This window comes from Tenrec ecaudatus, chromosome 14 (assembly GCF_050624435.1).
Source record: "Tenrec ecaudatus isolate mTenEca1 chromosome 14, mTenEca1.hap1, whole genome shotgun sequence".
NCBI classification, from domain to species: Eukaryota; Metazoa; Chordata; class Mammalia; order Afrosoricida; family Tenrecidae; genus Tenrec; species Tenrec ecaudatus.
In genome coordinates, this window is record NC_134543.1 from 11,981,725 (window position 1) to 11,994,064 (window position 12,340).

Here is a 12,340-nt window from a genome sequence, read left to right on the forward strand (position 1 = left end):
CACACTTTTGGTCCCTGCAGCTGTGCTTCTCATGGATTGAAGACATCCCTCTCCCAGAGACTGATGATAACTTTCCTGAAGTTCTGCCCCCTCCCCATCTCAGGCCCCTGGCTGCCCCAAGCTCTCCACCACCCCTGTGAGCCCTGGGGTGTCCTCCCTGGGTGGGTAACTAAAGGGTCAATGGCATTCCCAGCCCCTTGCACCCCACCCTCCCACTTGCCGGCCAATCGCCTCCCCTGGAGACGCTGGGCGCCCAGTGCGGCTGCTCACTTCCACTCCCCGCGCTGAGCACTGGACCTGGCAGACGCCCCAAGATTGTTGTGAGGAGTCTAGCCAGTTGGTGAGCAGTGTAATCTGAACCAGCTGTGTCCAGACTGAGGCCCTATTTGCATTGTTTAGCATACTTAGAAAATGAAGTGTTCATTTTTAACATTCCTGCTCCAATTGGTTTAATGCTGAATTACTGAAGAAGGCTAAGCAAAACCAGGTGCTTTCTCTGCAGGCGTTCCAGTGGCCCGGAGGACCCAGGCTCTCCCCTCATCCTTCCCCCGGTCCAGTCTCCTCTGGGAGGAAAGCATCGGGCCAGGCCGGAGGGCCCAGCGGCAAGGAGACTCAAGTCCAAGAAGCACTCGTGTGTGGGGCTGCGAGCCGCCTCTCTCTCCCGCTCTGCTCTGTCCACAGGGCTTCGTGGACATGCCAGGATTCCAAAGGTAGGCTCTCAGCACCTTCCTGGAAATCCCAGTGAGGGACGTGATGGGTGGGAAGTGGGATCGCTGCGGCTCAGGCTGTGTCAGGAGATCGGAAAGGCGTTGGGGAGTGATGCAATGATATTGGTAATTATAAAAAGCTGCGCCTCTGACATTTCCATCTCGAAGCCTGCTTTTGGGAGTGGGCGTTTGTACGTCGACTTCCAGAAGTGGAGCGTCCGAAAGAGCATCTGCAACACCCCCTGAGCTTTCCTGATCTCCCCCCCCCCTTTCTTTGGGGAAAGGGCAGCCGCTTTGTGAGCAGGTTTTTCTCCTTTTTCATCTGTATGTTTAAGAGGGGAAGTTTGCTGGGCAACAGTGTCAGTGCATCTGCCGTTAGACGAGATAAGGTGCAAGTGGAACCCTGTGGCGTGGGGTCCCCCCTCACTCCCAGGGTCTGTGCTGGGGGGGGGACCCACAAAGTGCACTCTGCCTGCAAGCCAACAGGAGGGGGGAGCTGCAGACACAAATACCTGTAAGCATACGCCTTGCTGTCCTTTAAGGAAATGGCCACTCCAGCCAAGAAATTCTAAAGTCTTGAAGAGCATTATCTAGATGCCGTCTGCAGAGTCTACATTGAACTCTTGCCAGCCTGGCTCTGTGTGTGTGTGTGTGTGTGTGTGTGTGTGTGTGTGTGTGTGTGTGTGTGTTCATGCCACCTGGGCAACAGCACCTTGGTGACAGACAGAGCTGAGGTCCAGCTGTCTCCCCAGCTTTCCTCATACTGTAGGATGGTGCTTGACACGGGGGCTGGAGAAAAATCCCGGGGCCAGCTTTCCAAGCAGCATCCAAACTAACGAAACCCAAACCAGTTGCTGTCAAATCCATTCCGATTCCCAGTGACCCTGTAGCACAGACAGGAACGGCGTGACGGGGTCTCCAAGCGTGGAGTCTTGACGGAAGCAGACTGCCAAGACCCCCACGCTGCCCACAGTTGGTTCCCTTATAGGGTCTTCTCATCTTTTGTTTTTGTCTGTCGAGAGGCAGCTGGGTTTTGGGAGACCCTCCCTCCTAGCCTGGTCCTTGTGGGGGCCCCAGGACTCAGCTGTGGTTCTCGCAGGAGGCTGCCTCTGAGGTGGTCTCTCTCAGTGGAGACTGGTCTCCAGGTTGCCCTCATCGCTACCCAGAAGGAGTGGGGGAGTGGGGCCAGGGGGAGAAGGGGCTTGTTAGCTCTCCAATTCCGCTGGAGCCATGAGCCCGCACTCTCTCCAACATAAACGAGACAGGGTTTTATAAGCAACCGAAAGGAAACTTCATGTGAAGAAACAGGAAAACATTGAAATTCATGATACACAGACTGGAAAATACATTTGTTATTGTTCTTCCATCCCCCAGATACAAATCTGACTGTCGCGAATCTCAGAAAGCCCTGGGATTTGGACTCAGGCTGCCTTCAGTGTTTTAGACCCTGGCTCACACAGGCTCTCAAATGGAATGAAAACGGTGGGACATTCAGGATCTTTATTCTTTGGGTTGGGGAAGAGGTGGCGGAAGTGGGCGTTGCCGCTCCTGGCAGCACCTCCTGCTGAGTTCCCACTGGACTGGAGGGTATTGGGCTCTTCTGGGGCCAGTGAGCACCCACCGCCACTGAGTGTCGCACACCACGGATCATAGGGTTGTGCACATGCTTGGTACTCCATCCATCACTTGAAAGCAGGGGGGTGGGGTGGGGGGCGGAGTTATGCAGTGGAAGAGGATGTGGGCGGTAACAGGCCATCAAATGTAGCCCAGACCACCTCCTCCAGGAAGCCTTCCTGCCCTGCCTACCCCTCCCTCCAGCCAGGCTCCCACAGTGCCCATTGGCCTATTGATCAGTGCGTTGGCATGGCTGATTTGTGGGTCACCCGGATCAACTCGGGAGGGTAGTGATGGGGTCTGATGCCTGACCTCCATGCCTTCAAGTAGCAATGACTCAGATGAGCGGCATTAAATGGTGCTCTACATTTGCATGTACGTTGTGTTTCTGAAACTGTGTGTGTGTGTGTGAGACCATGATGACACTGAAAGAGGTTTGTAGGAGATGATGTGAAGCCACAGGCTCAGAGAGGACTGGAGGCTTGAGAGAGACAGAGGTAGCATGACCTGAGCTTCTTCCTGAATTTTCTCCAGGGGCTGCTGCTTCTTTGGGCAGCCCGGGCTCACAGGATCCGGGATCCTGCCAGGGACAGCTGAGCAAGGTTGGGGGTGCCATGTGGGAGGATGGTGACCCAACACCACCTGTCATTTGTGGGGGGGGCGTTGCTCACAGGGGGAGCAGATTCAGTGTCATTCCTGCATACCTTCTGCAGGCCCCCGGAGGGCCTCACACGTAGACTGCTTTCCTGTCTGGGAGGGAGAACTGAATGGGCTCACTCTTTCATTTCTTCCTGAAGATGGTAGCAGATCTGGCTTTAGGAATTAAAAACAAATGAACCCAGTTATCATCAAGCCAATGATCTTCGGGCCAGCCCCTTAGGTGTGCTCCGTACATGCTTGGGGAAATAGGTTGCCAGGCCTTTCTGCTGAGGGGCCTCTGGGCAGACTTGGAGACACCAAGCCTACAGCAGCTGAACCTGCTAACCATCTTCCAACCACCTGAGCAGCAGCAACAAACGTCTGGACATGGGGCTGACCCTGGAGGGCAGAGTAGACCTGCCTCATAGAGTTTCCCCATAGACCCAAAAGAAACAAAGCCTCCATACCGAGTCATCTGGACGTTATAGGATGGGGTAGAACTGCCCCTGGGAATTTCCAGGTGTAGAAAGCCCCGTCTTTCTCCCATAGAACCACTGGCAGTTTCAAACTGCAAACCTTGCAGGTCACAAGCCAGCATGAAACCGCTATGCCAGCAGGGCTCCAGTTTCCCCGTCGGATGTAACAGCACGGCTTTCTCCCATAGAGCAGCCTGCGCTTTCGACTGCCGGCCTTTTGGTTAGGAAGCGGGTGCTTACCCCCTGTGCCACCAGGGCTCCACCTTCATCCCACCCAGGGGATTCCAGACCCGGACACTGCGGAGCTGACTTGGTACAAAACCCACTGCTGTGGAGCCGGCATCCAGTGGAACGGTCTCACTGAGTTTCTAGGCTGATCCTCCCACGGAGTGACCAATAGATTCTGAGCACCAACCTCTGGATTAATAGCCAAGTGCTTTAACCATGGCGCCACCAGATTGGACAAGGCGAATGACCCATATTAAAGCCACATTGGTGATTTTTAGACTGTTTTCCTAAAGCCGCGGAATCTTTCCAGATCAATGTGTCTTCCCTGAGACATGTAGGGGAGGAATGTTCTGTTTAAGGTTCGGGTCACTGGGCTGGGGCCCCAGCCCTAGGTATGTCTCAGGCATTTACATTGGACCTCTCACCCCCCACAGGATACTCACTGTGACCATTCTGGCTCTCTGCCTTCCGAGACCTGGGGACACACAGGTAAGGTCCTTTCCTTTTTAGTAATCTAGAAACGTGTCCCAGCGGGTGGGCTGTGGACTTGCACGGGCCCCTGGGTGCCCTGCAATCTGAGCTCTTGGTTTTACCGAGATGATGAAAGCTGAGGTTCAGATGAGGTGAGAGTCCTGCCCTGGGGTCAGGCCTGGGACCCCAACTCCTGACCCTTGACCCTGGATTCAATTCTTCAAACTGCTGCTTCCTTTATGCTCCCCCGAGGTTGGGGTGGTGGTGGTGGAAGGGAGTAGGGGCTCTTGATTGATCAATATATTCTGTTTCTGTGAGCTGGTGACCTTGACCTGCATTCACGTTGCCCACCAGGGTCAGTGTGTGTCTGGGGAGAGGATGTGAAACAACACCCTCTCCCAGCATGCCTGTTGGGGTCATTCTGTTTCAGCCCATTTCTGGGCTAAGCCAGGGCCTGGGGGAATCTACAGCCTGCTGGACTTTTAAAGTAATTGGGGATGGGTTCCTGCTCGTGCCTGCCCTTGAGCTGTGTGGCCAGATCCTGAAAGCTCAGAGCAGCCTCACGAGCCAGGGAGATGGCTCCCCTGCCTATAATGCATTTTGAACACATCTGGGCCCTTGGGACCAAAGGATCGTGGGGGGAGTCCCAAAGAGCTTTAGGCTTTGGAGGGAGAGCAGAATCTACTCCTCTGGCCCTGGTGGTGGAAATCTCAGCCCGGAGAGGCCAGTGGTGACGTTGGTTTATGGCATTTGAGCACGTTTCGTCCTTACCAACAGTAAGTCCTGGTGTAGCCATTTCACAGAGGAGGAAACAGATAAAGAAGGGCTATGCAGCCAGATGAACATCTGAAGTCAGAGGGTCCAGAGGATTTGAGTCCTTTTACTGCTCTTCGTCAGGGGACCAGGGCTGGCACCCAGGTCTCCTGGTCACCCCGATCTACAGCATTGCCCACTGACCCATCTGCTCTGTTCCTTTACTTGAAGGTCCAGGGACAGCTGACTCCACCCCCAAGAATCGAGTTTGTTCACTACCCTGTAGCTCGGGGAAGCTGAGACCCTCTGCTGTCATGGGGAAGGTGGGGATCTGAAGAAGTGGAGGTCAAGGACAGGGATGGGGGCTCTTGTGGCTGTAAACACCCTTTTCCCACCTCCTACTCATTCCTATAAGATAACAGGCTCCAAGGTGCTCACCCCGAACCCCACTTTTCCACCCCAAAACATGTTTTTTTAAGTACCTAAAGTACTAACATTCAAGTGACATGTGAATCACAGCTCTCTGGGGTGGCTGTGGCTCATCTTTGTCTGGAAGCATACTTCAAGAGTAAGGAACATCTCCAGTTCTTCTTTCTACTGGAAGCTGGCTGGATCTGCTATTTTGTAGCCTCAGAATCAGGCTCTGAGAAGGCGAGGTGAAATCTGCTTCTAAGAAAGGCAGTCATTGCTCTGAAGGAGCTGTCTCGTCATTTCTTGAAAGGGACCGAGCAGCGATGTAGACACCTGGTAGACCACACCTGGTTAACCTCATCCTTCTTCGCCAGAGCACTACAAATCCCCCAACAATCATCTGCTCAAAGTGAGGTTCATTTTATGACGTTACAGTGGGAGAGGTGGGAATTTTGGAAGAAATGCTTAATGTAAAATAAAAATGGTAGGAATATATGTATGTGTGGATGTGAACAAACAGGGGGTGTAATAGATGTTATGCATGACCTACTACTTCTCAATTTGGTGTAAAATATAACAGAAGCATTGCCACTTGAAAGTATACTTGAACTCGGGAACATTCATTACTTTCATGACATCGTATAGCCATCATAGCTTTTTCCAAAATATTTAGGACTCCACAGAGAAACGCAGTCCTCAGTGAGCAAAAGAGAACTTCCCATTCCCCTTCCCCCTAGCTCTGGGTACCCACTAACCTAATTCTATCTCTGTGCATTTGGCTCTTCTGGATATTTACTCTAAGTGAGAAAATGCTGCACCTGGCCTTTGGTGTCTGACCCATTTCACTCGACGCAGGTTGCCAGAGTTTACGTCTTTTGCTCTTTCATGGCCGAGAACCATATTCCACTGCATGGACTGGCCACATTTTTAATTTAAATCATTTTATTAGGGGATCATACAACTCTTATCACAATCCAGCCATTGTGTCTAGCACATTTGTTGCCGTCACCATTCTCAAAACATTTGCTTTCTACTTGAGCCCTTGATACCAGCTCCTCATTTTTCCCCTCCCTCCCCACCCCCACATGAATCCTTGATAATTTAGATATTATTATTATTTTGTCATGTCTTACACTGTCCTATGTCTCCCTTTACCCTCTTTTCTGTTATCCATCCCCCAGGGACGGGGTTATATGTAGATCCTTGTAATCAGTTCCCTCTTTCTACCCTCCTGCCCTCCACCCTCCTGGCATCACCACTCTCACCACTCGTCCTGAGGGGTTTGTCTGTCCTGGATTCCCTGTGTTTCCAGTTCCTTTCTGTACCGGTGTATATCCTCCGGTCCAGCCGGATTTGTAAGGTAGAACTGGGATCATGATAGTTGGCGAGAGGAAGTATTTAACAATTATAGGAAAATGGCAACAAATGTACAAATGTGCTTGACACAATGGATGGATGTTATGGATTATAATAAGAGTTCTTGAGCCCCCAATAAAATATTTTTTTAAAAAGAACTACAGGAAAGTTGTATGTTTCATGGTTGCTACACTGCACCCTGACTGGCTCGTCTCCTCCCTGTGACCCTTCTGTAAGGGGATGTCCAGTTGCCTGCAGATAGGCTTTGGGTCCCCCCTTCACACTCCCCCTCATTCACAATGATATGATTTTTTGTTCCTTGATGCCTGATACCTGATCCCACGGACTGGCCACACTTTGTTCATCCATTCATCCCCTGGCAGACACTGGCGCTCCTTCCATCCCTCGGGTTCCATGAAGAGTGTGCTACTGGACATTGGTGGCGACGTGGGTGCCGTTGTCTTTGTCTCTCCTGCACTGTGTGACGTAGAGACATGGTTTTTACAGGACAGTGTGGGTACGTGGACATGACCTTGCCTCTTCTCTTTACTTTCCCGCAGCAACAATGCACTAACGGGTTTGACCTGGACCGCGCACTAGGACAATGTTTAGGTAAGTTCACTGGAAATCCTGTCCTGGGGCAGGGCTGTGGGCCCACTTCTTTCTCAGTTGGTGCTTGGTAGATTCAAGTCTCTGCTGGGGAATGAGTGAAGTCGTGGCACCCTTTCCTTGGTCGCCTTCCTTGTCCCCGGCCCTGGCTTCTAGCTGTGAGGAAGAAGGGTCAGTGCTCCAGCCTCACGACGACGTTTTGCATTCACACCAGTCTTCCTTTGCCACCGCCGTAACAACTTGTCGCGGATTTGTAGCTTAAACGGCACCCATGTATTGTCTCTCAGCTCTGCGGGCCATATGGCCAACGTGGATCTTACTGGGCTACCATCAAGAGGTGGGCAGGGCTCAGCTCTTCTCTGGAGATGCCGGAAGAGGACTCCGTTTCTTGCTCACACAGGCGATATTGGTAGCATTCAGTGTCTGGTGGTGGAGGGACTGCTGGTGGCTGCCATCTGAAGGCCACTCCCAGGTTTAGGAACCACCCTTATTCCTTGACTCTTGCCCTTCTTCCATCCCCAGGGCTAGCAATGACCAGTCAAGTCTTTCTCACAGTTCAAATCTCTCCTCCATTTCCTTCCATGGCTGCGTCTCTCTGACCATCCCTTCCGCCTCTTCTTCTGATGTTCAATTGGGCCCCCCTAAGATGATCCAGGGTAATTCCCCCCTTCCCAAGGTCAGTTTATTTGCAACCCCAATTCTATCCTATTGCCAACTAATGAAATGAGTTCTGGGGATTAGGACATAGACATTTTGGGGGGTGGAGAGATAGGCAGTTTTGCCATTCTTCTGCTCACCATGTTATCCAATAGGCGAGAGAGAGCTAAAAATAGACAATGTTGAGGCAGAATGAATAAAGTAAATGCCCGGTAGATCCTGTGAACTATGCCTTGTGTGTGTGTGTGTGTGTGTGTGTGTGTATTGGGGCAGGGGGTTCATAAAGGAAGTCTAGTGGAGGACATGTGGGTAGTGGGTGTTGACCATTGGGTAGGATCCTGAGAAATGACACTGTAGGTGGAAGGAAGAGTGTAGCAAAGACCAGGGTCAGAAAGGATATTCGGCGTATGGAATACTTTGGGGTGAATGAGCATCGGGTATAGAAAAAGAACAAGGTAGCCCCATTTCCCCTTATCTCTGGTACTTACTGTGGGTATAGGATCAGGGCTGCTGTTCAGACGGGAGTCAGGGTTCCCTCCTGCCTTCTCTGATCCTGCCCTAAACAGGGGACCTCATGTGGGTCATAGTAGAACACCGTCTGCTCCAGGGTTTCCAATGGCCAATTATTTGGAAGTAGATCAGCAGGCCTTTCTTTCTTGGTAGCTCTAGATAGACTTGAACTTCCAACCTTCCTGTTCACAGCTGAGGGTGTTCATTCTTGCCCATCCCCCTGCAAGGCCAGTTTTCTGAAGAACCTATCTCCTGCCTCCAGGCATTACAGCCTGCCTGGAGATGAATCCCACTTGCCAGTATGGTTTGAGTTGACTTTAAAATCCAGCTCTTAATCTAAGAATAAGTAGTTCTTAAGATGTGGCCCTTCTCAGTATTTGCCCTTTAGAAGTGATCACTGAAGATCTGGATGCTGTAGCAAAGGATAGTGAAGACATCAGATGGTGCCAGTCAGAAAGAGTAGCATCAGGGGTCTTAAAGGCATACCTTAAAATAAGCAGCCATATAAGTACAATGTCAGTAAGTCGACACGGAAGAACACACCAACTTGATCCAAGGATTGTAAATAATAAAATCCAAGATCAGAGGAGAGGATTGTATTAGACCTTAATTTCTGAGCACCAAGTTTACAGAAGGCTGTGGATGATAGTGAAATCCCCAAATCCATTTGCAGGGCCCCCATCTGGATTAAGCCTCCATTGAATTTCCTCAGACCATCGACAAGGATGTAAAGTCTTGCCCTCAGACAGAGTGCATTGGAAGGCAGATTACTGCAGAGATAGATTGAATTGTAACATAGTATTGAATTGTAGCAGAGTATTGAATTGTAACATAGTATTGAATTGTAGCAGAGTATTGAATTGTAACAGAGTATTGAATTGTAACAGAGTAGCATCTGTATTTTTGACACATTTTTCATTTGCTCTTGTTTCTATTACCTTCTGCTTTTGTGTACAATTAGGTTTTCCTGGGTTTTATTCTATTGTCATTGTTGGGTTTTCTTTATGGGGGTATGGTCTTCTTGATAGGAAATCGATGATAGGTTTTCTTTATATGAAATCCATAGAGACACTAACCAGATGAATGGTTCCTTAGAGTTATGGCAGTGGAGCTGAGGTCATGGGGGACTGGTAATAATGGGAACAGGCATGAAGAAAATGATATAAAATTGATTGTGGTGATGGTGCCCAACTCTTTTCCTATATTAAAACCATTGACTGGTCTGGTATGTAAATTACATGCCAATAATATGGTTTAACAAAAAATAACGCGAGGCTCTGCTTTCTAAACACGTAACTAGAGCCCAGCTCAACCCCGCCTTTCCTCTTTTCTGTGTTCCTTTACGTTTTTGTGTCGTCGAGAGGATGCCCAGTGAGACATAGACCCAGCGTTTCTCCGTGTGCACTGTGGGGCATTGGTCACAGCCTCTGAGTTGTGCAGTCGTCCGCACCTGCCTCTTCTGAATTGGTCTTCCTTCACTGACATAAACCCACTGCTCCCTAAGGGCTGTTGTCTCACCTTTGGAGTTGCTGTTGTCGATTTGTACAGCTAATTCTTTTTTTAAATCATTTTCTTGGGGGCTCGTGCAGCTCTTATCACAATCCATCCATCCATCCACTGTGTCAGGCACATTTGTACATTTCTTGCCATCATTCTCAAAACATTTGCTTTCTGCTTGAGCCCTTGGTATTCTTACAAAAGCCTTGTGCTCAAGGCATTTCCTTGTTTATGAGTGAAGCTACATTCTTGTCCCAGTTTAAGAAGCCATCAGGGGATTGTTTGGGTATAAGGCTTTTAAAGATGGTCTCAGAGCCTTAGTCTCCGGGATTCAACCAGCTTCCACAGCACTAGAAAATCTAGAGTCTGTGAAAATTTGGAAGTTTCTCCTGCATCTCCTCTTGAGATCAGGATTCTTCTGCAAAACCTCTGTTCAAGATGCTCAGCCATGGTAGTGGGGCACCCTCCAGTGCTTCTGGTCTCCTGGTGACCAGTGTCTTTCTTGATGGTAGGCATTCCGTCTCCCCTGCGCAGCCATCAGTTTAGAGTGGATGTGGGAAATGACCTCTGGTCCATTGTAATGTCTCCAGGGAGCAGGTGTGCATACAGAGGACCTGACCTGTTTTTCGATGGTATCTTCTCAGATAAACATGCTTGATTTGAACAGTTAGATCTTGAATCATGTCACTACCTTCTTGATGTACGATTTGCTAGAGACTCTCACTTGCTGCCATGATAGGACATGTTAAAATTTTATGAGATTTTCAAATATTTAAGTTGACTTGGGTTTCCAAGGTGAGTTGACTTTTAAAGAAAGGAGGGTTGATTTAAAGCATCCCATCACTGTGTAAATCATACAGGCCTTTGTGGACATGGCCCCAAATCATGCTAGCGGAATGTGAGTGGCTGATGGTTGTGTGGCACTGGCTCGTTGGAGTCATCCGCCCACCTTGGGGAGTAGCTGCCCGCGATGACCTAGGGACTCCCCAGGTGGTCGGGAGTAGGAGTTGTTATTCTGTAGCCCTGGGCTCAAAGCTCTGTTTAAATACACCCCAGGCACACTGTGGACGAGAGACCGCTTAACACGCGTCCTTTCTGTGGCTCTTCCAGATGTAGACGAATGCCGGACCATCCCCGAGGCCTGCCGAGGAGACATGATGTGTGTCAACCAGAATGGCGGATATTTATGCATCCCTCGAACCAACCCGGTCTACCGTGGCCCCTACTCAAACTCCTTTTCGACCCCGTACTCAGGTCCATACCCAGCAGCTGCCCCGCCAATTTCAGCTCCAAACTACCCCACGATTTCGCGGCCTCTCATATGCCGCTTCGGCTACCAGATGGATGAAGGCAACCAGTGTGTGGGTGAGTAGTGCTGCCCAGTGCCTCCCCTCCCTTACTCTGGGGTGAAGTGCTCCCCGAACCCAGCATGTCCCACTCAAATGAGTTGTCACCTCCTATTCCACACACCCAGCGAATCCATGACTTACTTTCAGTAGAGGCAAGCCATTCATCAGAGCCTCTATCTCCGGGTCTCCTCTTGCCTTGGGGAGTCTCATGCAAAGTTTTTCCAAAAGTCAACTCCTCCTTTATGGTATTTTTTGGTTTTGTTTTTGAGTATTATATTTTCATTTATTAGTGATAGGGATGTAAAGCCCCAGTTTAATAACAAGCACATCTGGGTAAACGTAGTAAAGTGAATTCCAGAGACAAGAGCTAGAAACCCACCCCACCCCAAACCCCTTGGAGTGGGACATATACTCCGGCAACAGCAGATGCCCTAAAGATCAACTGGGAGCCAAGTGCTCACCTGGCCAGGAGGTGCCTTACAGATGGGGACACATGACAAGAATAGCCCCTGGGAGGAAGGAGAGTTCACAGCCATGGGGACCTCAGGAGCTGGCAAAGAGTGGGCCCCAGTGAGTTCTGGTGTTTGGCTGGCCAGTGTGGCTGTGTGTGAGCATACGTACAAAACAGAGACCTTGCAAGGACATGCTGCAAAGAAAGACAAAAGGAAGTTTGAAGACTTGCTTCTCATGCGCCACGCGACTGGGAGACTGCTGGCCCAGCGGGTGAACTTGGTGTTGACCCAGTGCCAGGGCTCTCGGCAACTGTTGGCCAGGTGGTGTTGTTGTGTTAGAGAGGGCCTGCGGGGTGTTCGTGCCCCGGACATGCATTTCCATTCGGCCATGTGCAAAGAATATGCAAGGATGTGCCCTGTGCTCCAAGGGAAGGTGGGACCACTTGAACCCAGCTCCCAAGGTCAGTGTGTGAGCCAGGGCGAGGCAGGAAGAGAGAGACCGTGTGAGAACGAATGCAGGAGGCTGGTTGCTGCACAGAGCAGCAGTGGGGGACCCATCAGGCCTCGCACCGAAGCTCCGGTGGAGGCGATGCTGCCTTATAACGCGGCAG

The 12,340-nt window shown here is 50.5% G+C and overlaps 1 protein-coding gene across 2 annotated transcripts in view; it reads left to right on the plus strand.

Moving 5' to 3' along the window:
- The first annotated feature begins 303 nt into the window (after positions 1-303).
- Positions 304-12,340, plus strand: part of FBLN5 (fibulin 5) — a 75,657-nt gene continuing 63,620 nt past the window's right edge. Inside the window, exons 1-5 of one of the 2 annotated variants that reach the window (XM_075532088.1) lie at positions 323-340; positions 503-710; positions 4,099-4,153; positions 7,216-7,267; positions 11,039-11,293. In XM_075532088.1, coding sequence (XP_075388203.1) covers positions 694-710; positions 4,099-4,153; positions 7,216-7,267; positions 11,039-11,293 — 379 coding nt within the window. In that variant the 5' untranslated portion in view covers positions 323-340; positions 503-693. Of the gene's footprint in view, positions 711-4,098; positions 4,154-7,215; positions 7,268-11,038; positions 11,294-12,340 lie in introns of both variants that reach the window. The other variant, XM_075532087.1, reaches the window with a different exon arrangement.